A 27756-nucleotide genomic window follows, 5' to 3' on the forward strand; every position below is an offset into this window, starting at 1 on the left:
TTGTAAAAAGAAATCATTTCCCTACAAAGAATTCGCCATGATGTATTGGCTTCTTCTCGTCGGTGATTCGGAAATTTTTGAAATAAGCATATGTGTCTCCATGTTTACTATAATCTATTGAACTCCCGCCATAGAAGGTAGAGAAGAACATTCCATCAATATGAACACTGCTTGACCGACGAAGAACCAGGTTCATATTAACGACCATTATATCATTAACCCATAGTGTGACACGTCCATGTTGATTGGGATGTCCTAGGTTCACTTCTTGTCGAATTCTATACCACTGGCCTGGTATGAATTTAAATTTATCGGTTGACGTCTTTCCGATTTCTACTCCGCATTTACTTGCTGGGCATATAACTTTTTTATGATCGTGTTCATAACGATCGCACCAGTGTTGAAAGCCCCCATCCTGATTGTACGGAATGTATGCATAGACTTCATAGTGTCCATCAGCTCGCCACATCAGTCTTGTTGAGAAACAGTCGTGTGCCTCGCCAGAACAGCCCTTACATGATTCTCTAGAGCCACCCCATAGTCCGGGTAATTTCCCTCCAATTACAAAATCAAAACCACTTTTGAAAAACACCTGAAACATAATAGAACAATATACAATTAAAATCATGTTAAGAAAAGAGGCCAGACAAACAATCACAAGACTTTTTGCATACTGTGAACCGACTCATTTTGCGGGCGACTTATTAATACAACTTTTGCTAGTAAAAAAATAAACATAAATCATCTCGAATGTTTAAAACTAGTATCTTCCCTTATATAAAAACATTACGAATTAGAAAATCGCGAAAATAAATCTCCGCATGGTTAGAAAGTGTTAAACGCAAATTATGGTATTACCGACAATAAATGTTGTTCAGTACCTTTATAACCAATGTTGGATTTAGAAGGTTATTTATATCATGACCAGTTAAGATGTCATTTTTCTACATAATTAAAAATATATTTTCCTTTCATTTGGTTAGTACTAAAATTTGCAAAAAGATTAACACATTCTGCATACATGTATGCGTACTGTAAAATTATCGGTTTTATTATAACTTTTAACAATAGTTGAAAGCAATTGTTAGAATAATATTGAAAATCCGGAAGTTTTGCAATAGTTTCATTTTGTGGCAAGCTTTTTTTTCGCTCGCACATAATGTTAATTGAATTGCTTAATGAAGTGTACTATTTATAACCATTTATTAAATGCGTAAATAATTAATTACATAATTAGTAAGTGTTTACGCTGACGCCAATATCCTCATAATCCATAGAGTTAAATAATTATTGGTGAAATTTAAGCCTAAGTTATAGGCTAAACATAAATAGAAATAATTACATTAGATGTAAGTTTCATTATAATACGCTATTCTGATTGGCTAACATGTTATATCGTAAACAATTGCATCAGACAATAACATTTATCATGCATGATGACACGAGGTCCCACAAAAAAGTGCACAGGTGAATTAAATAAAAATGGATAAAAATCGTGTTTTCACGATTTTAGCTGAATAAAATGTAATTATAAGTATTGAATACTTCTTTTTGAAACTTTATAGGGTTGTAAAAGCGTTGACCGTGCGTACATTTTTAGAATGAAGCGCTTCCGCGCTTCATACAAAATGTACTTCGGTCAACGCTTTTACCACCCAATAAATTTACAAAAAGAAGCATTCAATTCTTAATTAAATAATATACATTGCATGTACAATAAAGCAATGTACAGTTATATTCCTTAAAAATGAAACCAAAAGACAACATACAATATTTCCCGATTGTGCAATACATGTTTAAAAATATAAACGATAGAAAGAATAGGTTCATATAATTCCTAAACGTTTTGTTATACACAAAGAGTTATTTCAAGCATTTCTCTGCAATATAATAAAACTAGTTTTACTGCTTTATATTGTAAATATAAAGCACTGTAAATAAACATTTATTTAATACTAGTAACCCAGGCTGAAGCTAGCGAACAATAAGGCGGTATATATGTACAAGTAATGCAGAGTTCTACCGACCTCATATTCAAGGGCTGCAAAGGTCCGTCCTTTATGATAAAGACTTGGCGGCATCACATAGAACTGTGCTCCCCTGTTACATGGTGCCTTTCCACTGTCAGGACAAGAATGACCATGACTGTCGTAGCTAGTACGGGTTCCTAGTGTAAAAACAAATGCAGTATTTTATTTTCTTACTAAAAGACGCCATCTTTCAAATTTGTTATTTCTGATTAAATAGCAGTTCCAAAGAAATCACATGCAACGTTTTCTTGAATTCTGATTACTTCTTTGAATACTCTAGTAAATGTAACAGAGTTAGTCTTTATTGCAATATGCTGTTTTAAAATCTAAAATATTCTGCCTTAAATTGACAAACTTTACCAACGACATTCTAAACAATGGAAATTCAAGCAATGCATGACGTTAATTATTCAGTTAGTAAATACCTTTGATCATTTTTTCTATGAGACGTTTATTAAACGCTCAAATAAATAAAGGTTGAAAAGAACCTTATCACCCAATTTAAAATTTCTAACGGTTTTACCAAATACAGATAATCTTTTCCCATGATAGAAAATCCTTAATTTTTGTTTAAATTCAAAGTTTTGTAATAGTTAGTTTAATATTATGACCATATCAATCATAATTTACGTCAACATAGAAGTGGCATCGACCCAGAGGTAGTAAATAAACCCATCATAAATATCAGGATAAAAAAATTGTACGCTAGACGCGTTGGCTTTGAACTAAAGACCATCAATAAAATTACTTTGTCGTATTTTCAAGTAATTACGCAATAAATCTTTCTCTTTTTTTTTTGGCATAACTTGTCTGATATTGCTTTGTAGACTTAACTCTCGTGCATATATATATATATATATAAAAGAAGATGTGGTATGATTGCAAATGAGACAACTACCCACAAGAGACCAACATGACACGGAATTTAACAACTATAGATCTCCGTACGGCCTTCAACAATGAGCAAAGCCCATATCGCATAGTCAGCTGTAGAAGGCCCGAAATGAAAATGTAAAACAATTCAAACGAGAAATTTAACGTCCTAATTTATGTAACAAAAAATGAGCGAAAAACAAATATGTAACATATAAACAAACGACAACCTCTTAAGTACAGGCTCCTGACTTAGGACAGGCACATACACACATAATGTGGCGGGGTAAGACATAAAAGAGGGATCACAACCCTCTACCTTACCTGGGACAACAGTATGACTACTTTTCTTACCTTGTTGATAAAATACCTGGAGAACATAACCGGATGAATGATGATCAGGATCAGCTGCAAGCTTTAATGAATCTGTATCACTGTCCAACTTCCATCCAAAAGCTGCATGCGTATCTGTATTGAAGTTATCTAATACATATTGTTTGATGTTAGAATCGGAATGTTGTGCATGAGTCCAGCTAAAAAAATCTGTTATTCCACATGCTAAAAGACAATGCAAAAAATAATTTAAAATCGTGTAAATATATGAAAACATTAGCTTTAAACATGTATTTTTTTATCATGCTTGCGAAAAAAAACGTCACCATTATCAGTATTAACAGCTGCAGCATCCACATGTATACATTGTTGTTGTTGTGGTAATTGGCCGTTTCAGAATCTAATGCATCCTGGGTAATATTTTCAAAAGCGTTCACCAAAGCGTTTTGATTGGTTTAAAACGTTATAAACAATGGAAATTCAACCAATGACGTAATGTTGTTTTCACTTTGGGGTACGAACAATGAAATTACCCATGATGCTCTAGATTCTGAAACGGCCAATTATGTGTCCACACTAGTAGACATCTGTATATAAAAAAGAAGATGTGGTATGACTGCCAATGGGACAACTAACCACTCGCGATCGAGACCAAATAATACAGAAATTAACAATTTCATTAGGATATACATTATTATGAGAAATATCATTATCATAATTATTGCTATTATTATTTAAAAAGCCAATCTGCCTAAGAAACAGGTAGTGATGAAAATCTGACAATCAAAAAGCCAATCAAGTAGACCTAAATTAATGTTCAAATTGTATAATATAACATTCGTTTCCTTTCGTGTCAAGTAATTCAAGATATAGTTTGGTTGCAATGCTTTAGAAATTAACAATTAAGGGAACGTACTCCGTAATTTGCAATCGTTTTAATCATTTCTTTGATGTTTCTCCTCTTAATCCAATTTAACCTTAGAGACTCATTTTACATGTACAATATACAATTTTCTTTTCATTGTTTGTTTGTTTGTTTGTTCGTTTGTTTTTTTGTTGTTCTTTCTACTTTTGTTTAATTGTAATTTTTAAAAGAAATACTATAATGTACTTCTGCCGGAAAAAGCATTTAACATGGAACATGTTCTTGGATTAATTTGCACTTCTCATAAGTGCAAATTGGAACCACACTTTTTTTTGTCGTAGAATCATCAAATTTGGCAATAATGTACCTCTGGGGATAAATAACACAATACAAAAATAAATTTGGTATGGCTCGCCCGGTTCGGCAACTGGAGCGAAAACAGTGACAAAATCCTGTAGGATATTTGTTTCTCCCATAGGATTTTTAAAAATCCTACAGGATTTTGAGAAATCCTATAGGATAAAGTCATAATCCCGTAGGATATTTTAAATATCCTATGGGATATATAAATCCTATCGGATTTATTTATCCTATAGGAAAATTTATTTCCTATGGGATAAAATTAATATCCTATGGGATTTAAAATCCTGTAGGATTTCACAAAAAAGTGTTAAATCCGATAGGATTTTTTTTATCCTATAGGATTTTCATGAAAGACTTTTTGTCAGAAACTAATGTCCCTTAGGATATTCTTTTCTCCTACGGGATTTATTTTGTCCTGTGGGATGTTTTTTCTCCCATCGGATATTTTGTTCTCCTACCGGATTTTTTTCTCTCCCTTAGGATAAATTTTGTCCTGTAGGATATTTTGTTTTCCCTTAGGATTAACTTTGTCCTATAGGATTATTTTTTCTCCCATAGGATTAAATTTTGATATGTTTTGTCATCTAAGATGGATTCGTCAGTTTTGTTGGTATTTTACAAACGTTAACAATTGTTGCTACATAGATATTGATAACTACGTAGCTGCTACGATATTGAACTCAACCTTTGTATTTAGCCTAGCTGCTAAATAGATATTGATACCAGGGTTGGGTTCAATATCGTAGCGGCTACGTAGCTGCTATCAATATTTATGTTACAACTAGTCTATAGCTACACATTCAATAGTCAAAATATACGTAGCACTTCGTAGCTGCTACGATATTGAACTCGACCCATCTACGTAGCCGCTACGATATTGAACACGACCTTGGGTTGTGTTCAATATCTTATCGGCTATATAGGGCTATGTAGATTTATGACTATTAAACGGGTGGCTAGCCTACCTGCTACATAGATATTAATAGCAGCTAAGCTAGATACTCGTTCAATAGTCATAAATACGTCGCACTACGTAGCTGCTACGATATTGAACGCAACCCTGAAAAGGGTCGTTATAGTTTCCATAATTATCGAAACGGATACATGGAAATATTACTTTATAGGATTCTGCAAATCTTGCCTTCGTATATGGTTTTCATGATATTAATAATTAATGGGTCTGATTAATAAATGTTGTTTGTTTTACGTCCTGTGGCAAATATTTCATGTATGTTCATAACGAGAACACATTAATTATACATACAATAGGTAGGCTTTTCATAGCAAATATAAAAGGTCGACTGAGAGAATGGACATGGAACTTGGAATGGTAATGCAAAATGAGGATATATTGAATAAAAAACAGAATTGCCTCAATTAATTGTGCAAGAGTACCAAATGCGCAGAAGTTTTCTGTGCATGAAATCTATGCTTAAATCGACCATCGTTTTTCAAGTACAGTTTTCAATAATATCAATTGGTTAAATGCATTTTGATGGCTTAAATAAAAGGGAGAGTTCTTTTAAATTGGATTATTTATTGCACTTTAGTTTTTTTGGTATGATACTATATTTTTCTGACAGCTTCAGATTTCTCTTGGTTATGTTTTTGCACTTAGTGCGGGAAATCGTGGGTTCAAATCCCGGCCTGGTCAATCCAAATATGTCAACATTTTAAATTGCTGTTCCTCCGCTAAGCAAGTGGAATTAATAATTTAATTACACCTCTCCTCCATTACATGATATATCTGTAAAAAAAAGACTGGTATGCTCGAGTGGCTATATGATGTCTTAATGCGGAGTGTTACCTTGTGAACTAGCGCGTTAAAAATCTTTCTCGACACTATCAGTCTAGAACAGGGTTCATATTTAGTATAACATTTGGAACTTGAATTTGTCTCTGGGCAGGTATGGATATAAGGCATATTCAACGTTCATTATGTATCTACTAAATCGTTAATAAATAGAGAAGTATTTTCCTTGTACTGATTTTTATTTCATGTACTTGGTTTGATTTCCACGAATTGATATTATAAAAATGGTAAGGTTAAACTTTTCACAAAATATGTATGTGCCTTTTGTGATATTTTTAATGGCGATAGTATGAAATTAGCTCCTTACTTCATTTATACATGGAACGTTTTTTTTTGGCTTGATAAGGTGTATAGGGATCTCTCTATAAAAAAAAACCCAAATGACTGTAAAAAAAACTTTCAATATCTTGATTGTCTGTGTTGTTGGGTTGTTGTCTCATCAATATTTACTCTTGTTCCCTTTTTTCGAACCCAAAGGATAGACTTGAGCACATAAATATTGTCCACTCTTGACTTCATCAGCTCGGCTTTCGACTTAACCTTGCTGAAAAAGTAAAGCCCCCCCCTATTCCTACCAACGTGAAAATTAGTTAACAGGCTAAAATGGCCACTACGATGCTTTATGCTGTTGCTTTTTAATCACTGCCTATTGCAGATATAGTTCCCGGTTTTGGATAGAATAAAAAGTAGATGTGGTTCGATTGTGAATGAGACAACTTCAAACAAATGCTTTCCACCAAGGTTCACATGAAGCTGATGAACGCAAATTTATATAAAAAAAGAAGATGTGGTATGATTGCCAAAGAGACGAATGACATATAAATTAACAACTATACATGTAGTTCACCTTACGGCTTTCCACAATGAGCAAAGCTTTTGTATCTTATTTTATGTAATATGATTAATGTATTGCCTTGTGTCGTTTCTTTTGTTTACTAGTATATTGAATGTCTCTGGTGGTATGAATCTTACTTCATGAAATTTAAAATTATACCCTTTTTCAATAATAGGCTACCGCAATAAAGATATAAGCTTAATAAAATAATTATTTCAGATTTCCACTCTTTCAGGAAATGTCATACGGGACAAGGATGAGTTTTAATGGCGAATTTTTTTTTTAAAACAAATGTGCATGTGTAAGCTGTTTTGTGATGTTCTATTCTATCAGGAGTTTCAGAAAAGGGGGAATAGAAACAATTATGCCAAAAAAAACAGTTTAACTTGCGAAGCTTTCTTTGGTATTCAATGTTCAAAAATAGTTATTCTTTTGTAGATTTAGAACTTGGAACACAATTAAAAAAATGTCTATTGAAATTGGTAGATGGCAAAATAGTTAAAGAGAACGTTTTATTTATTATATAATATACTTTATGTAAAATTAGGTGAAATTGAGGACGAGTTTCATTATAAAGTTGAAACAAAACGAAAAGTGTATTTAACGTTTTTGTAAATAGCTTCTCAAATATTGAATTGATTTTATCAAAACAAAAAGTATAAGATCAAAAATTAAATTTTCTATCAAGATTCTTTATTTCTTATAAAACCAAGTTAATGGTACAAGGAAAGATATTTTTACATATAATAACATACAGATTTTGCGCATGACAAGTTTGCACAAAACGAGCAACAAGAATTAGAGATTGGGGATCAACTTGGAGAACATACATCCATTTTGATAATTCTAATTAATTTACACACATTTTTCAATACACGAATATTTTTTGAAATAAATAAAGTGCCGGATGCATATCTTTAACTTGCCTTGGGTATACTTTTTATGTCCCTATTCGTACAGGAAGTCCTGTGTTGTTATTTAGACGTACCGATCCACAATATCTGACACACATTTACAAAAACTGGGCCCAGTTTCACGAAGCTGTCTTAGGACTAAGACATGTCTTAGGATGGTATTACGACATATCTTAGTCCTAAGTGGGTTTCACAAAGTGGTCCTAAATTAGGACATCTCTTAAAGTTGGTCATAAAGTTAGGACAACAGGAGAGGTGTCTTATGATGGTCTTAGGATAGTCAAACGTTCATTTATATAAATTGAAGTAATTTTTTATATTAATTTTGCTTATTTATCTTAATATTATCTTATTATCTATTCTCCTTTTCCTGTTTATAACGTAATCTTTACAGATTGACGGATTATCATGATTTGTAAACAATGAAAAATCGATGTATTGATATCAAGAATGCATGATTTTATCCTTTAACCTTAAAAGTTTTATAACCAATACAGTGGAACTTGAAATCAACTCACTTGTACCAAAAAAATGTCATCATTTCATATTCTTTTTTTCTTAATTTTGTATTAAAAATTTCATATGATTATTGGTGTATTTATAGATAATTTTATATAAATAACATTTATTTTTTATATTAATTTTGCTAATCATGTCATAATATTAAACAATACATTTAGTATAATTTATTGTAAAGACAAACTACATTTACATGAATTTTCCGTAAATCAATGTTTATATTTGAAAATTTTAAGAACTTGCGACATGGTTAGGATGTCTTAGCTAAGATCATCCTAAGACAGCTTCGAGACGAGGTCTGAGATATGTCCTAGGATAGTCCTAAGAGGATCATAAGACATGTCCTAAGATATATCTTATGACATGTCTTAGGATAGCTTCGTGAAACCGGCCCCAGGTCATTTGTAATATAAGCTGGAAAAATGTCATAGTTTTAGAATAAAGCGGAGCATCGCAATTGCGTTAAGATAAATTTATATCTAATTTCCTACCAATAGATATTGGTTTTTGTTTTCAATTCTTACTCAAATTTAGATATAGAGTTGACACTGCAATGTTTTGTATCAGGTTTATTCCACTCATGGGCGGACTACGTTTGCGCGCATTTGGGGATTAAACTATTTTACGTTTGCGCGCAGCTTTTGATTACATTTGCGCGCATTTATTTTACAGGTAATCTCAGGTAAACATATAAATAAAAGTTATATTAAGTTATAAATAACTATACTTTTTTTTGGTATTTTCATATTAATCAATTATTAATTTTAAAAATAGTTTGTTTATCAGTCAAATTATATACTGTTATATAATATATTGAATTATAAAAGCAAGTAAAAACTCCGTTATAGCTTAGGGTCAAGTTACAATATATGATTGGGCTATGCCACGAATTTTCTTAAAATTTTGCATACACCTTTGACTAATTGAATTGTGTTTGAAAATCGAAAAAAAATCTGCGGTTTTATCTCTTATTTCCCTGTCTTATGAGACTTATACTAAAGGAAGGGGTACTGATACTTGTAAATAATTGAACAAATTAATAGATAAATCAGCATAATTACCTGTATTTTCCCGAAAAAAATACTGATTGAATACTTTCAAAATATGTGCCTTATAAGAATGGAAATGGGGAATGTGTCAAAGAGACAACATACTAAGACTAACGGAAGGGGTACTGATACTTATAAATATTTGAACATATTAATAGATAAATAAGTATTATTACCTGTATTTTACCTGAGTTTACCTGCCAAAAAAATGCGCGCAAATGTAATGGAAAGCTGCGCGCAAACGTAATGATTTTTGCGCGCAAATGTAATGGTAATGCGCGCAAACGTAATGCACCGCCACTCATTTTGCATTTGCCTGTGTTCTATCCTTTTAAAAACCTTGCGGTGAGGCATGGTTTCTGACATCAGAAAAATAAATGAAGTAAAGGCCACTGGACGATAAGCACCAAGTATTAAACCTCAACTTTCCGTGAAGTGTGTTCAATTATTTGTATTTTTAAAATTAAAAAAAAAGGATAAACATTTCCAAAAACTGAAAATATTTGAAAAGACGCTATTACCTTAGAAGTAAAAAAAATTACTTAACAAAAAAAATAACACGGCAGAAACAAAGAAACGAAAAAAAAACCAAGAGAAAAATTTGAAATACCATATACATGTTCAAATCGATATATACAAGCGGATTATAAACGGGGCAGGGTTGAGCGAACATGAATTTCTACTAATTACACTAAAGGTGTCAATCAACTGATTGAAGCACGTGTCGAGAAAATATTTGATAACTTTCTAACTAAAAATGCGGTACTTCTAAATACTGCTAAGGACTCCTTAGTGCACTAAGGACTATACAATGCCACTAAGGACTAGAAGGACTACTGTTATATGTGTTATTTTTGCATATTCTGTTAAAGATTGATATTTAATGCATAAATTTCAAATTTTATAGAAAAATAATCATAAATAAAAAAGATATTCAACATTTTCTAGGCACGTGCCCATTTTTCTTTGATATACCGAAAACCAATGAACCGATTGACACGTGCCAAATAATATAACAACTGATTAAACAATCATATATTCTTTAATTTAAGAAATTGACAATTGTATCGAAAAGATTAATACTTGATTATCAAAATAAAATGTGTTGTTCTTATCTAAAAGTTAAAATGATTAAAAGGACAAATAATTTTGCTTTTGTTTCATTTATTTCCCCACATAGTTATTTGCCATAGGTTTTAATGTTGATGTGCGCCAACTAATAAGTAAGAGTGTGGTCAGCTTGGTAAAATATTTATGTAAGAGACATGAAGAGAAAATGAATATATATATTGATAACTTTTTTGTTTTTATTTTAATTCCGACAAAGATGCGTTACGAGTGGCTTCACTAAAACATGAGTAAATTCCGAAAAAAAAAATAAATCATGATTTTTATTTGTCCACTTTCTATTACTGCTTTTTACGTACTAATTCAATTCTTTATTACTTTAAGCACATTATGCTTATCAGTGCAATAAATACAAATACATTTCTATAACACAACATAACATAATACATCAGAGAAGCAAATAAATATCAAGTATTGACCAATAACAGTTTGGTCCTATGATTATGTGCATTAAACAAGAATTTACACAAATTACGCAAATCTTTTACATTTTCAGTGCTGAGAAGTTGAACTAATTTGAACGACGATGGACGTCTATAATAATAATGTTTAATAAACTGTCTCCTTAAGTCTCTATAGCTTTCACATTGTAAAACAAAATGGAATTCATCTTCAGTGATATTCAAATTACAAAGAGTACACTTTCTATCTAACCTATTTAATCCATGATAACGGCCTACTTCAACAAACAAATTATGAGATGACAATCTAAGGCGAGTTAAATCAGGAACATATATAGTTAGATATACTGTTCCCAGGTTAAATACACTCTAAAATTCATATGTTTAGTTAGATAATTCTGTAAACATACATTATTGACAATATATTTATATAAATAACACTTAGATGAAACGTTCAGTTGATCATTCAAAGTCTGTTTTGCTTGATCATATATCCTTGTTTTTACAAATAATAATAAATTTGTATCAATAATCAAATTGTCTTGGTTATACCAGATCTCATTTAAACCCAAGTTAAATAATAATTGTTGTAGTTGATAAATCCAACTGCTTCTAATATTACAGAAATTATACAGTTGTTCCCTGTAGCAGTTTTTAAGAATACAATTGCTTGTGGATAATAATTTGAACCAGTACTTCACTATGTTGTACATTCTAAGATATATCAAAGGATATCTACCCAATTCAAAATAAACCATAACATTTGTTGTACATTGTACTAGTACGAAAAACGATTGAATTGATAAAAAATCATGTGGCGTCCTTGTGATTTATCAAAACCACTAGTTTTCAACCAGTTTGATATCAGTTTACAAAGGCGGTACTTATTAATTTGAAATTGTTTGACATTTGTCTTGTTTTTCTTCTAAAAGTAAAAGAAGTTTAAAATAATCATCTAACGAATTTTAGTCAGATTAGGTTTTATTTCTAATATATGAAAGAGAAATGTTTTTCAAAATGTTCCACAGTGTTTAGTATATTATTTACGAATAATTTCCTGCATTTGTTAATTTAAAGTTAAAGATATAATGTTGAGAGTGCTTTGTAAAAATTACTCACTGTTGAAGGCCGTATGGGTAACTTAAAGTTATTAATTTCTGTGTCATTTTGTCTCTTGTGAATAGTTGTCTCATCACCAACCCTACCACATCATTTTTTATATTGGTTGCAAAAATTTATTATCGTATTGAACTCGTTTTTGTCCAGAAATATATTGCTCAAACGTGTTCTTCATATGATAATAAAATTTAAAAATGAATCATAGCATACGCACAAAAACATGATTTCTGTCTAAATCCGTCTGTTTTCTTGTAGCTTGCATTAAATAAGTTTGGTTACATGTAGTAAATATTTTTTATCAGATGGATTTTTTTGGTCCCCAAATACATTGCTCAAACGTCTTCATATGTAAATTAAAAAAGGATAACATTTTGAAAAAGTACCATAGCAAACGCACAAGGGTGGTTGCATGTAGTAAAAAGTTTATTATCTTATTGATTACGTGTTGTCCAGTAATACATTGCTTAACGTCTCCATAAAAGAAGATAAATTTTGAAAAGTGCACCACAAGAAACAAAATAATGTGTTTCGGCTCCAAACCTGTTCGAACGCATGTCCGTCGTCGCCCGTATTCTGTCATTTATTAATATATGAACATCAAATTAAAAAACCTTCAATACACTTGAGAAAAAAATACTTCTTCATTCTGAAAAAAACACATTATAAGTATTTCAACAACAATTCTTTTTTTTACCAATGTTGTCCATTAAACACAACAAATACTATGATTCCCGTGTAATCAGTTATGTAATATGACACGTGTCAAACGGTTCATTGACTTTCGGCACATCAAAGAAATACGGGCACGTGTCTAAATAATGTTGAATATCTTCATCTATGATTATTTTTCTACAAAAATTGAAATTTATGCATTAAATATCATTCTCTACCATAATATGAAAAGAAATTGCATGTAACAGCACCCCATCTAGTCCTTAGTGGCATGTTACAAGTCCTTAGTGCACTAAGGACTCCTTAGCAGTGTTTAGATCGACGCACCCTAAAAATGACATAATTATAAAATTTGATTTATGATTTTTTACAAAGTCTTTTTCCGGATGCCATATCCGTTGTGATAGTATCATTCCATCAGGTCCTTAGTGCACATTTTTGTTCTTAGTGAACTATGGAGGTCCTTTGCAGTATTTCTACGAATCACATGATTTACATGTATGCTGAGGGAATTTAAAAGTCGCACATGTTTTTATTAGTAGGACGAAAGTCACAAAAATGTAATCCAATTGTACACGTTGGGAAAAAGTCTGTGAGAAAGGTTTAAATATTTTTATTTAACATCTTCATATTTTTATCTGCGAAATCATAATTTCGCTAGCCGTTAAGACGGAACGATATTCCATACCGCAGATACCATTTAATGATAGACTTTGTAAATTTTTTAGTTCGAACTGTGTGGAAAACAAAAAACATGTTTTAATGGTCTGTCCCGTTTATATACAGACTTCCGATATGAACTTTTTCAAACATCACGTGAACATATTAACTTTGACGGAATGAACACAGAGAAAAGACGCAGTGCTCATATGAACTGTAAATACATACAAAAGTTTTAAGCTCGTACAATAAATAGTTTTTTTATTAGAAGAAAAAAGTGTTCATGAAATTATGATTTACAAACAATATATCTTCAGTATTATTTTTGTCTTTCTTTGTGCATATTTGTTTCTTACATAAAGGTTACTGTGATGTGTTTCAAATAAAATCCCAAGTTTATATACCTTTATTTTCTTTTGCAAAGATAATTTTATTATAATATCTATCATCAGAATATTAGCATTTTAATAAAGATTTTATTCGTAAATTTTGTTACTTATATCAGAGACATATAATACATATGTATTATATATGTCTCTGCTTATATTAAATGTGGATATTATTTTAATTTCATCAAAGATTTACTAAAAAAATCCTGGATTTCATTGATAAAGATGTGTGTTGTAACTAATTCATAATTGTATATATTTTAATTAATTTTATTGTAAATTTAGTGTCTCATAATTTTATGAAGGCTGGCTATCGATCTTTGTTTTAACTGTAAGACCAATGTGCGACACTATAATGAAATAATCATTATATTCATCTTTTATATTTAATCTCAATTACCAGATTAAAATTTCACACCTAATTGAACATTGAAGATGTACGCTGACCACTATGTGTATATACCAAGAAACTGCTAGGTGTGAAAATAAGATGAGTCAATTTTATGAGGACCTGTACGGGGGTCCTTAATTCTATCAGAGACATGTGTATATATGTCTCTGATTCTATAATTGATCAGTCTTTTTCTGTTTTCTTTATATATAAGCACTTCGTCATTCTCTTTTCCTTATTTTTTCTCTATGTTTCTGTAGTCATTATTTATTTTCCTTTATTCGGCACTTTTAACCCATTATTCTCTATTCATCGACCCCATCCTGACCCTCTTTTTTAATGAACCGTTAGAAAATACGTCTCGAATGTGGCAGCATACATCACAGTCCACGACATTATAAACTAGTAAGGCACAACCTTTGATTAATAAACTAGAATAAATATACTAATAAATTTTAAAGATAATATATATTTTTTACAATTTCGTTCGTCCGTTTTTTATCGACAAATGGTTCAGGGTTTTTCCGCAGTTTTAAGTAACGTTATAATATATTATTAACCAACTTACTACAATATGTATAGAAATGCCCATGCTTTATAAAGGAAAATTTCGACATCTGGTCATTATGAACGGAGAAATTGCTTCAGCCAGTCATTACGAAATCTCAGCCATGCATTACGAAATCACAGTCATGCATTATGAACAGATGAAAGTTCCAAACGGGACATCGATTAAATCAAAATGTCGTTTATTTCTTTAAAAAAGTGTGACATTTTTTTAATTCTTTTTTAAAGCTGAGACTACTATGTGTTATAGTAGTCTCAGTTTAAAGTTAATATCGTAAAAAAGTTTAAATGATGTTCATTGAAATTTATTTGTAACGACTTGAAACGAAAATATTTCACAGCCTTTTTCGATTATTATCACTGTTTCATTCCCGTTGTTCATTCCTCAGAATGCAGACTTTAGAATAGTTAAACTGTCTGATTTATTCTTCCCAGCTACTTTTTATTTGCTAGATGAAATGAATTTTAATAGCATAAAATTAAGTACTTGGATGAGAAATCAGAAATTACATCGGACAGTCACAATGTTGACTAAAATTCCATGCGAAATTGAATACGAAAAGACAATTTGAAGTTCAGCTATGAAATTCCTGTATCTTCTTCACCGTAAGTTTCTTACTCTTTGTTTAATCGAAGAATTAAAATCATTTAATAAAAATGTTATGAATTGGGCTTTTCTGTATTGGTCCTGTAGTTTGTGGAGGGTACGTCTAAACACCGCCCAGGACCTCCTGAGTGCACTCAGGACATACAAAGTGCACTCAGGACCCTTTATAGTCATCGCATTTGCACACAGGATGTATGTATATATTCGTTACTTGCTGCTTATATAAGAATTAAATTTTGGTAGAATTTGGAATCGAACTTAAATAGATATGTTAATTTTTGTAAAATAATGAGGGCACGTGTCACTGATTACACAACTACTGAGCCGTGAATTATCCAATCAACAAAATTAATTGGATTATCTTTATCGATGTTTATGAATTGTGTTGTTTGTACAATGTTGCGTTTAAAATAGTTGAGATTGTTTACTGTAGTTAAATTTAAATTAATGAGTTGTGAATATATTGAATTGTATGTTTATGGAAAAAAATAAGATAACCCATTCGATGTTCTTTTTCAGTTTATTTTTCATTTTGTCGGCTAAATTTATATTTTGTATTCTGCAGTTTATGAATAAAGAAAATAAAAAAGTCTGTAACAAGTTCTATTTTTCTTTATCTCGCTCTACATATCAACTTAATAAACAAAAACAATGTTTACTTAATATCAAATTTTATTCTCAATAAACAATACACATAGTTATAGAGAAGACAATTACATGTATGTACAATATTTACAATGACAATATTTACAATTTTAAAATAAGTCTAATATCTTGGCTGTGTGCGTGCTGTCCTAGGTCTTTTCCTTTGGTAAGGCTTACGAGCAAGCTTCTGGGGTTTTGGCACTTCAAAATCTGAGCACGAAGACCTAGTCGTGGTTTGGATGGATTTTGTGTCGATCAACAGTCTCCGAAATAGTCTTTCTCGCTGTTCTTGTGTTTTCGAAAACCAACATTGGTACGATACGACATGTCTTCTGTACGGACCGAAAAGTTCATAATTTCCCATTCCATATAGGGAACGCTTCAAATCGATTAGTTGTACACGTACAATGTCCATCAGTTTGGTTGCAAGGTCTGGAATTGGTTGTGGTTTCCACTCAACGGCTTTCTTAAATACATGATTCATGGACTCGCAATTGTTGTTTGTCCATAAACGGTCATGTTTAAGCTGCACTTTCGGCTGACGGACATAATCTTCTAGACGGTCTCGGAGATGAGAGTTGAAGTAGTTGGCAAAGGAAGAATATTTCGAGCTCAAATTATCTGCTAAATAATTGTAGTCAGAATTTGATTTGAATGAAAATTTCCCAACTTTATGTAGATTTCTCATATTTCTCAACTGGCTTCAATTATTACAAACAAAACTAAAAGTTTATTTAACATTTTTTTCCAAAACAATATATCTTCTTTGTTCTATATTTTTCAAAAGACATCTTGGTTTTGTTTGTGTGCCAAGCTTACATGTATGAGGTTAGATCCATCACTAATCACTTTTAATTATTAAAGATCAAACGACCTAATCAACATGATAATTGGTATTCAATATAATCATCGGTCATGCCTGACATATTTCACAAAAACGGCGCGTGCCGATGAAAACTCAAATAACTTCTTAAATATAAAATTGATTTTATCGAAACCAAAACTATAAAATGAAGAATTAAATTATCTATCGAATGCATACCTTCACCACCCACTTAAACATAGATTTCATGTCCTGAGTGCACTTTGTATGTCCTGAGTGCACTCAGGAGGTCCTAAGCGGTGTTTAGACGTATCGGTTTGTGGATAGCTGTATTATTTTGGATCCGAGACTCGAAGACTGTTCTTGAATGAATTTGCCTTTATAGATGGTTAATAAAAGTATCAATATATGGACTTTTTCATAGTGGCCCTGTAACATGCCCTTGATATTAATAATGGCCTCGAACAGTTGTAATGGCCCTCGGCGTTGCCTCAGGGCCATTACAACCATCCTTGGCCATTATTAACACCTCGGGCATGTTACAGGGCCAATATGAAAAAAATGCATACATTAATACTATATTAATATATATATATATATATATATTATAGAATAGCTTAAAAGCAGATAGTATTATTACATATATTTATTTCGTGTCAAACCATTTCTTGGAACTTGTGAAGCTTTTTATGATAAATGGATTTTTTTTTTCGATTGACCTATTGATATCAATAATTTGTTTTATAAAGTTATTAAACCAATTGAAATACCAAACACATGACGAAAAAAACGGTCGCCAAAAACGTATTCATAGTCAAACTGTTTGTGCATGCACGTGCGTGAGTAACGGTCCATGATTGAATGATCATGAATTTCAATCGATTACACAGATTGTAATCAATATTGAACGTGGCACGTGTCGATAAAATATTAATTTTGTAATTCTTATTAATTATTAATATAAAATATTGAATTATTTATTTTGAAATAGTTTACTTCTATAATTCATTCCTTAGTGCCAATTATATCATATCGTCTGGTCCCTTGTACTTGCATCACTTTTTATTAAAATTTTCATCAGAATCTTTCGACAATTTCGATCACACAGACGAAGCTTTAAAAAGTTGAAAAATATTTTCACGAGTCAAACAGTTGACGTGCTTTCTTTATCATGTTTAAGCATGCGAGAATGTATTCTTAAAAAAATCTAAGAGACACAGAAAACGTAATACTACTAGTTTACGAAATCATTCAATTTTGCATAAAGATGATAACTCTAACTTAAAAAAAAACGTTCAGAAATATGAAAAGGAAAAGATGGAATTCCTTCTTGAACAAAATACAAAACTAGTAAACGGTGAATGTATATGTACTACTGTAGACTTTGTTATGATGACCTTTAACTTAATTAATATATATTTTTTATTATTTCAATCAACAGGTAAACCTTAATTAATTTGTTTTCCCGGAAAAGTAAGATATTTATTTGCGGAAACGTAATTTTTTTTTCTCCCGGAATCGTCATTTTTTTTTCTCTGGAAAAGTAATACCAGAGACATATAATATTATATGTCTCTGGTAAGAGACATATAATATTATAATACCAGAGACATATAATATTGTATGTCTCTGGTAAGAGACATATAATATTATATGTCTCTGGTAATACCAATTTGCGGAAACGTAAAAACGCCGCTACTAATTTCGGAAAAGTAATGCACGATAATGCGGAAAAGTGAAGTTGGATTTTTGGGAGAAAAAAATAACTACTAAAGGACATGTTAGCGCTGACATGAGTTGTATGAAAAGATTTCCAAAACAACCATATCATTAAGAAGGAATGTTTACATGCTATACTCTCGTACTAGTATTACACGGTTCTTGTGGCGTTCACCTTAGACACACATCGTTTTAACGATATTTAACAAGAATACCCATATTTAGTGGACACGCAATTTATTCTTTTTTTCTGTTATTGAATACCGAGAAAGAAAATAAATCCCGAAATTAATTTGGAACTTTGATACTCACTTGTTTCCCATCAAAATATTCACAATTAATGTTCGTCCAGTGACATATATAACAATCTTATTTCTATATGCAATCAACAATGAGCAAAACCCTAACCTTATAGTCATCTATAAAACCCCGAAATGACAAATGTAAAAACAATTCAAACGAGAAAACTAACGGCCTGATTTATGTACAAAATGTGAAAATTCCTTGATAACCTGAATTTTCTTAATTATTTGCCTACAATATATAAGTCACTGTTTAAGAAAAATAAAAGATAAAATTCTTGGACTATTATATTAACGTTAGTATAATAGTCCCAGAATTAAAGTGTTGATAAAATAAGAGCCTCACATTTGAAAGTTTTAAAACATTTCGAAGATAAAAAAAAAAATATATATACAAAACAGACTTTTTCGTTCATATTGTAACAGGAATAAGGCAGTAAAGTTTTCTCGACTGAATTGTTTTACATTGTCATTTCGGGGCCTTGTATAACAGACTATGCGGTATGGACATTGCTCATTGTTGAAGGCCGTACAGTGACCTATAGTTGTTTATTGTTGTGTCAATTTGGTCTCTTGTGTTCGGTGGTCTCATTGGCAATCATACCACATCTTTAATATATATTTAAATCATTTTACAAGACATAAAACTGTTATTTTATTGTGTGTTACTGTTGCAGACAATTCTTTTCAAATATTAAAAACTATTTTAATTCTATGGAATTTTGCATTTGCACCAACTTGAAAAAAATAAAACCATATAAAGAAGCAACATCGAAATTCTCTGTTCTTTAAGCGGCATTTTCACATGAGTAAAATATAAGGTCAACGTTTGAAACTTTCCGTGGAACAACGTCAAAATCGTTGTTTTATAAGGAACGTCGTGTAACGCTAAGTGGCACCAATACCGTGCATAACGTCAATATAAATCTGTGATTTTACTATGTCCACAATTTCAATGAACCAAAGCAAGTTAAACATCGTCCTGTATCCTTGGAACATGTTCCTGCTGTATCTAAATCAAATTGGTTCTCTTCTTCTTCTTCGTCTTCTTCTTTTGGTATACAATAGTCGATCGACATTCGATGATTACATACTGTTGGCATACGTGGACTAGTCTATTTACAAAACTTTTACCCCAATTTATTCAAAATATATGTTTTTTTCCTATGTTTAATGTATACATGTATATATTTTAAATTGCGCTATAGTTCCGTAACTTTCTACCCAGTCGTATAAACGAATCGTCGACAAGTGCGTACATTTTTTTAAATCAATATTTCTGGTATGTTACAATCTGTCCTTCACTTTTCTGGTATGTTCCAATCTGTCCTTCACTATTGACATCGAGTATATATTACATTTTCCCAAATTAAACCTTGGAAAAAATATTTAAATAGATTGTAATTTCATCAAATCTTATTTTTTCGGTATTATTTATATTTTTATGAATTATATTCTTTACACCAGAAATGTTATTTATAAACAAGCGTATGAGTTTAGTTATGACAAGTAAGACAGTGTTGTATATTATACATCTGATATTTCAAAATGGAAAGTTATAAGTTATCGGCCGTGTACACTGATCATTACCTGCAGAAGTGAAACGATGCATGAACTTACAAGTCCGACAGGAAATCGCTTGAATACCTGGACGTGTCACCTCACACCCCTTACAATACCTTTGGAAGTAATAACTTTAGGCATGCTGGTGATCAGATGAGGGAAGATCAGAATTTATTTGAAATAAGTTTATTACTTTAAAGAATTATGAACAAATTAGATTTTCGAAAACAATTTTCACGGAACACTTATTCATGATTTCAACTTTGACTTTTTACTTAAGGTAGCAATACACAGTTAGGAAAAAAACTTAAAATTGACACTCATAATTTTTAAACACCCTCTTTCCCCTCCTGTCTAACAAAAAAGGCTTTATATGAGTGTTATGCATGTATATAATTGTAGAAAGAAAATCTTCCATAGATTTGATTTCTAATGGTCATAAGGGTGAAATATAATCCCTTTTGGGTGTAACCATGGCAACAATCTGCATTTCTTAGATACAAAATATAGCAAAAAAGGGGGGTGAACATGTCACAAAAGTCTCCAAAATTTGGTCTAAAGGAAAATTTCAATGAATTACAGTGATACCTTTCCTGAATCCATAGGTTTATATCTATCAAGTGGTCCAAAAAAAAGCATATGCCTTCCTGCTCGTTTTTCCATAAATTTGAATTAAAAAGATCGAGCGCAAAATCTTTGTTGATAAACACTGCAATAATTTATGGACCTATGAACGGTACGGATAGGAAAATACGGACTGTCAATCATAGAAATGGCCTATAAAACATGTTAAAATCAATCTAAATGTTCATATAAACCCACTAAGAAGGCTATATTTTTCTTTAATTATCTAAAAATCAATTTTATTGTACAAAAACTTTCATATTTAAAAATTCCACAGGGACTGTGTATTGCTACCTAATTCCAATATTAACAGTTTAAAAACAACAGACCATGGTAATTTAAAAAAATGCAAAAAATTTCCGTATAAAGTTAGTTAGTCGGATAAAACAACAGTACGATTGACAAGATATCGACACGCAATTACGACTACATCCTTATTCTTTCAAAAAGAGATTCCCAGGCAACCTCAGAATATAAAGTTTCATATTTTGTAAATATTAGTAGACCTGTTACTATTCTTGCGGCCTCTAATTGCAAATTTTCTAATTTCCAAGGATCCGTGTTGAAGGCTGTTCTTTGACCTATTCAATTTTTAAATAAAATATGTTTCAACTTAACGGAGCCTTGGCTATAAAAAGCCTCAAATGTTGAAGGCTATTCTTTGACCTATTAAATTTTTAATAGTTTTCAAATTTCAACAAAATTCCGCGTAAGGGACCACAACTTGGAAATTGAGATAGGTTGTTATAAAAAAAAAAAAATCAAAGAGAACACAGAGTGTGTAAAGTTTTAAAATTGTTGATGGATAGGAACATTTTTTCTCCATTGCCAAATCAACTGTAGTATTAGCACTCATACCACTAATTATATTTATATCTATTTTCAGCATAGAATATTTCAGTTTGTTATTGTCGACATTTCTATTACATTTTCTTGATAAAACTTTTTAATACATGAATAAACATTTTAACAAGCTGACCATATTCTAATTTAAGATTTGGCGCCCATCAAAGCCCTGCACACGAAAATATTTATAGGAAGAGAAATAATATATAAATAACATATAGCTGAGAGGGTGATAGAGCAGATTGGTACCCCGAGAAAACATTGTCAACCGCGGCGAAGCCAAGGTTGACAATGCTTTTTCCAGGGGTTCCAATCTGCTCTATCACCCTCTCAGCTATGTGTTATTTAATTTATTATACTGAATTTTCTGTTATTACTGTCGATTTTTTAAAATATAAAGTAATAAACTGTGACATCTTGTACATAACAATCCGTATTTATAAAGCGCACATTTGATCAAACGTCTCCGTGAAGGGTAATAGAGTATTTGCCATAGGATAGTGTCGTATTGAATAAAGCGCGCACTTGATCAAGCGTCTCTGTGAAGGTTGATAGAGTATTTGGCATAGGATAGAGTCGTATTTAATAAAGCGCACACTTGATCAAGCGTCTCCATGAAGGGTAATAGAGTAAATTGACACCCTCGTTTTAGCCAATCAAAATCTGGCATTTTGACATGAAGTATAATAAAACAAATTAAAGCACAATGATTTGTCCTTTAAATCTCTGAAATTATCAGCAATAATATTTTTTTTTTAAAGTTTTAGTTACGAATGATATTCTTGCCTTTCATGTTGATGTGTCTGTTGTCAGGGATGCACAAAGACCTAGGTGAACAATACTGTCTTTAGTTACATCTAGTTTTTAGTTCCATAAAATTTCAGTTATTGTCAAATTTTGTTGAAGAATTTATTGTTGAAAGTTGATGTAAATGTTCAGTTGCAAATACTACATGCATATTGAGAACACAATCGAAGAAGTATGGTTTCTGGCAAATCTATTCAGGCATCTCCACAATAAAAATATCTCCACGGAAAGAAAGCTATACTCAATAGAAATCAAAAACACTTATGTACGATTTCTCAAAGTTGTTTAAGTAATTGTAGTGTATTGGATATACCCGTTGGACACATGTTTCTGTCTTGTCATTACTTTCAATGAAAAGCTGGTGGTATTCTTAGCCCCAACACCATGTGTTGTTTTAAAATTGCTTCTGATTTTATTCACAGTTTTTATTCAGATGGTGTCACAGTCATGTCTCAGTACCTAACAAGTCGGTTGAGTACAGGAACCCTGATGAGTTCAAAATGATGAGTCCTCTATGCAGAAAGAAAATTCCGCACATAGAGGCGGGCCTCTTTTGGTCATTAAACAATAATGTATAATAGTTCAGTGAAATGGTTGCTACACTAAACACTAAAATGCACTTTTGAACTTAAATTGAAAAAAAGCACATGAGATTACCAAAGGATAAAGGTTTCTGCTTTGAGTCAGGCGATGAATGTATACTCATGACTTTTGATATTTCAACCGGCCCCTTTTCCTTTAGCAAATGAGGAATAAACAACCACAATGCATTAAACAAGAGAAAACTCGATTTAAAAGAAGTCAGAGTCAGATGTAGAAATAGGTAACAGAAGAAACTACGCAAATGGCAATAATAAACACAAAATAACAAACGGACCAGTAGCAGTAACTCAATGCAAGCTCCATGTTTGAAGTACACTTATCGGTAATTTGTATTATTGGTAGACAAATAATAATTCTTAAACAGTAATATCTGGGAATATTTGGTCTGCTCCAATAAAATAATATCCTTACCTACTACAAAAACATATAGAACTATTCTTTGTTCTTTGATTTTGTTCACAAATAGATTTTTCCCTAATAAGATATTTAATTCTCCTATAGGATACTTATTTCTCCTATAGGATATTTCTTTCTCCCATAGGATTTTTTTCTCTCTTATGAGTTGCTTTGATCTCCCATAGGATTTTTAATCTCCCTTAGGATTTTTAATCTCCCTTAGGATTTTTAATCTCCCTTAGGATTTATTTATTACCCTTAGGATTCTTTTTTATCCCACAGGATATTTTTTCTGTAATGAAAACCCTTAGGATATTACTTAATCCTATCGGATATTTTTAATCCCATGGGATTATTTTATTAGACTAATATCCTGTAGGATAAAAAATATCCTATAGGAAATGCTTTTATTTTTCCTAAGGGACTTTTTTAATCCTAAGGGAGAAAATATATCCCATAGGATATTTTTATTCTCCTAAGGGATTACAAATCCCTTAGGATTTAAATATCCTGTAGGATATAAAAAATATCCTATGGGATTATGACTTTATCCTATAGGATTTCTCAAAATCCGGTAGGATTTTTTAAAATCCTATGGGAGAAAAAAATATCCTACAGGATTTTGTCACTATTTTCACTCCAGTTGCCGAACCGGGCGAGCCACACCAAATTATTTTTTGTATTGTGTTATTTATCCCCAGAGGTACATTATTGCCAAATTTGATGACTCTACGACAAAAAAAAGTGTGGTTCCAATTTGCACTTATGAGAAGTGCAAATTAATCCAAGAACATGTTATGGGTAAAATATAGTTATATCTTACCTTGTATGACAAAATGGACAGATATAACGAAGATAAGATTGACAAGTGCACACATTCTCCTGAAACGTCAACATTATGATCATGAACATGACTGCAATACTTATATAGATTATGCATAAATGGTGATGACTCATTGTGCAAGGTCGTTTGGTAACCTAGGTTACATTGTACGTTCGTTAGTCCGTAACAAGTTCAATTGACCGCATTGATTCGGTATTCCCTTATCCTTTGATTCACGTTTAGCCTACATATAATCGGTGCCTATTCGTATAACATATATGACACCGGTTTCAGTGCTTTAGATAAGTATTTCTAAAAATATTCTCCCAAACTAAAATTATGTACAAGTTTATTCTGAGCATGACAAAAGATCATATGCCTGCGCTATGTGTGGCAGTTCACATCACAGTCACGCAGATATGTGAAATATCGTCCGAGGTCAAAGCCCTGATTTTGGTATGTAGGTCGCGTTGATACACAGCTACTTTTGCATAGGTACTATTCCTGTACTAAAAGTATGTAGTACTGGAAATCTACTTTTAATATTCAGTACTATTTTGTTACTTTAAAATTTTTGTAATATTTAGGTACCTGTATTTTACAGTGCTTGATTTGTTACTACCATTACATTTTCAGCATTTTGAATGTTTTTCTATTTCAAATCTCTTAAAATTATGATTTTCAAACATGGAATATTGTATTATTTCTGTACCAAAATATTTAGTACAAATAAAGTACTGTAAAATACAAGTACATACATATTGTAATAATTTTACAGTACAGAAATAGTACTAAATATTACAAGTAAATTTCAAGTGATACACATTTTTAGTACAGAAATAGTACCGATGCAAAAGTAGCTGTGTATGTGACATATCGTCCGAGGTCAAGACCCTGGTTATGGTATGTTGGTCGGCATGGAAGTTGGTTTTGTAATTTTGTTGTGTTTTATCTTATTTATTTAATAATGATAATGATTACAGTTCTATGTTGTTCCAGCGCTGAATGCAATTTCTTTTTTGTACGTACTTTTTATTCGACTAATCGGGATAAAAACAGGAAATTTTAAAAAGAGCATGTTTGTCGGATCTGGAGTACTTTGGTACATCTGAATTTCTTGTTAGGCTTTAAAGGTAAATTGAATTTTGCAGTACAAAACACCATGAATAGATATAGGAAGATGTGGTGTGAGTGCCAATGAGACAACTCTCTATCCAAATAACAATTTAAACCATTATAGGTCAATGTACGGCCTTCAACACGGAGCCTTTGCTCACACCGAACAAAAAGCTATAAAGGACCCAAACATTACTAGCGTAAAACTATTCAAACAGAAAAACGGTCTAATCTGTATAAAAAAAACGAGAAACGAGAAACACGTATAAATTACATTAACAAACGACAACTACTGTACATCAGATTCCTGACTTAAGACAAGTGCAAACATTTGCAGCGGGATTAAACGTTTTAATGGATCCAAACCTTCTCCTTTTTTTCTGAAACAGAAGCATAACATCACTACATAGAAAAACACACGGTAAAATATCAATTGACAGGCTTAACTCAATAAAAAACGTATATTGATACACTATGAACGAATAAATTTGATCTGCGATATATGCACAGTTAATAAAATATAAGGGACAAACATTCAAGGCTAAAAAGCAAAGAAACAAGTCAAAACAAAGCCATGACAAGACACCACTGCTAAATAGTTAACCCTTATAAAGTATTGATGTGACATGCAATGATTGTCACTTTATTCGAACTTTAAACAAAAATGCTGTGCCTTATTCAAACTGAGGAATTTATCAGAAAGCACCATAAATTATTGGTGTTCTTTCTATTAATTTGTGGTTGTCTTGTTTATATCAGTCATATCTTTTAGAAATTGTTTTATTATAAATCAACCATTGGTTTTCTCTTTCGAATTGTCTTATATCATGGTCATTTATACATTTAGCTTACTATATAAACCGTGTTTTTTTTACATTTTTGAATGCCCTATGGTGTCCTAGTTTTTAGGCATCTTCGGACACACACAGTAAGTAATTCGCTTACTTGACCGTATTTAACGAAGAATGTGTCACATTAAACATCCTATAAGTCTAAGTAAAACCAATATCGCTTTTTAATGTTTTTTTAACAAGAAGACATTGAATAAGTGCCAATGAGACCACTCTCCATCTTAGTCACAATGTATACAAAGTGGACAATTATAGTTCAAAGTACGGCCTTCAACACGGAGCCTTTGCTCACACCAAAACAGTAAGCCATAAAAGGCCAAAAAATTACTAGTAAAAACTAATTCAAACAGCAAAATCAGTGGTATAACCTATATAAAAAAGCAAGAAACACACCATCAAAATGATAACCAATGAAAAACAGGCTCCTGACTTATGAATGGTGCATGACATGCAGAGAGTTTAAACGGTTTAACAAGCGCCAACCTTCACCCTTACCTGAGACAGTAGTGTTATAGTACATCATAATAAAACAATTGTGAGACTTTAAGTGAGAGCCGTAGTGTAGTGGTTAGTGCATCGGACTACCAACACAAAGGTTCCTGGTTCGATTTCCATTAAGGGATGAAAATTTCAGGGGCTGAAGGTTCGGCTCTACCTTGACACCATTTGCGAGTATGATCTTGGGAGGAAACAATTATAGTCCGACAGACGGGGTGCGATAAATGGCTGACCCGTTTTAAGAGAGTTCTATATCTTTCACGTTAAAGACACCCTTGTAGATCTTGAAAAAGAGCAGCCTAATGCAGCTACAAGGCAGCACTCGCATCCGCAAGGTGAAAAGGAACGAATATCGAAGCAAAACTTGTTTAACAATCCACTATATAAATAAATATGTTAAAAGTAATAAGACACTATGAAATTTTATAAGCTGTGTATGCTAAAATAGTTATAAATGTAGTCAAAAACCAAGTGATAACGTATTTATAAACAAACCTTGTCAAAGAGAGACGAAAGATACAAGAGGGACAGTCAAACTCATAAATAGAAAATATAAAGGTACATTTACCTTCTCGTTAAACTGCTGTTTACTACAATACTTTAATCTTATAG

General features: G+C 31.6%; 1 protein-coding gene across 1 annotated transcript; it reads right to left on the minus strand.

Annotated features, from left to right (window-relative positions):
• Positions 1 to 11: 11 nt before the first annotated feature.
• On the minus strand, positions 12 to 27756 carry LOC134718557 (uncharacterized). Its single transcript, XM_063581160.1, has 5 exons — positions 27713 to 27756; positions 24680 to 24738; positions 3258 to 3461; positions 2028 to 2167; positions 12 to 592 (listed from the first exon to the last, which is right to left on the minus strand). Exons 2-5 carry the CDS (start codon positions 24732 to 24734, stop codon positions 14 to 16), a joined length of 978 nt encoding a protein of 325 aa, XP_063437230.1. The 5' UTR covers positions 24735 to 24738; positions 27713 to 27756; the 3' UTR covers positions 12 to 13.

This window comes from Mytilus trossulus, chromosome 5, assembly GCF_036588685.1.
Source record: "Mytilus trossulus isolate FHL-02 chromosome 5, PNRI_Mtr1.1.1.hap1, whole genome shotgun sequence".
Classification (NCBI taxonomy): Eukaryota; Metazoa; Mollusca; class Bivalvia; order Mytilida; family Mytilidae; genus Mytilus; species Mytilus trossulus.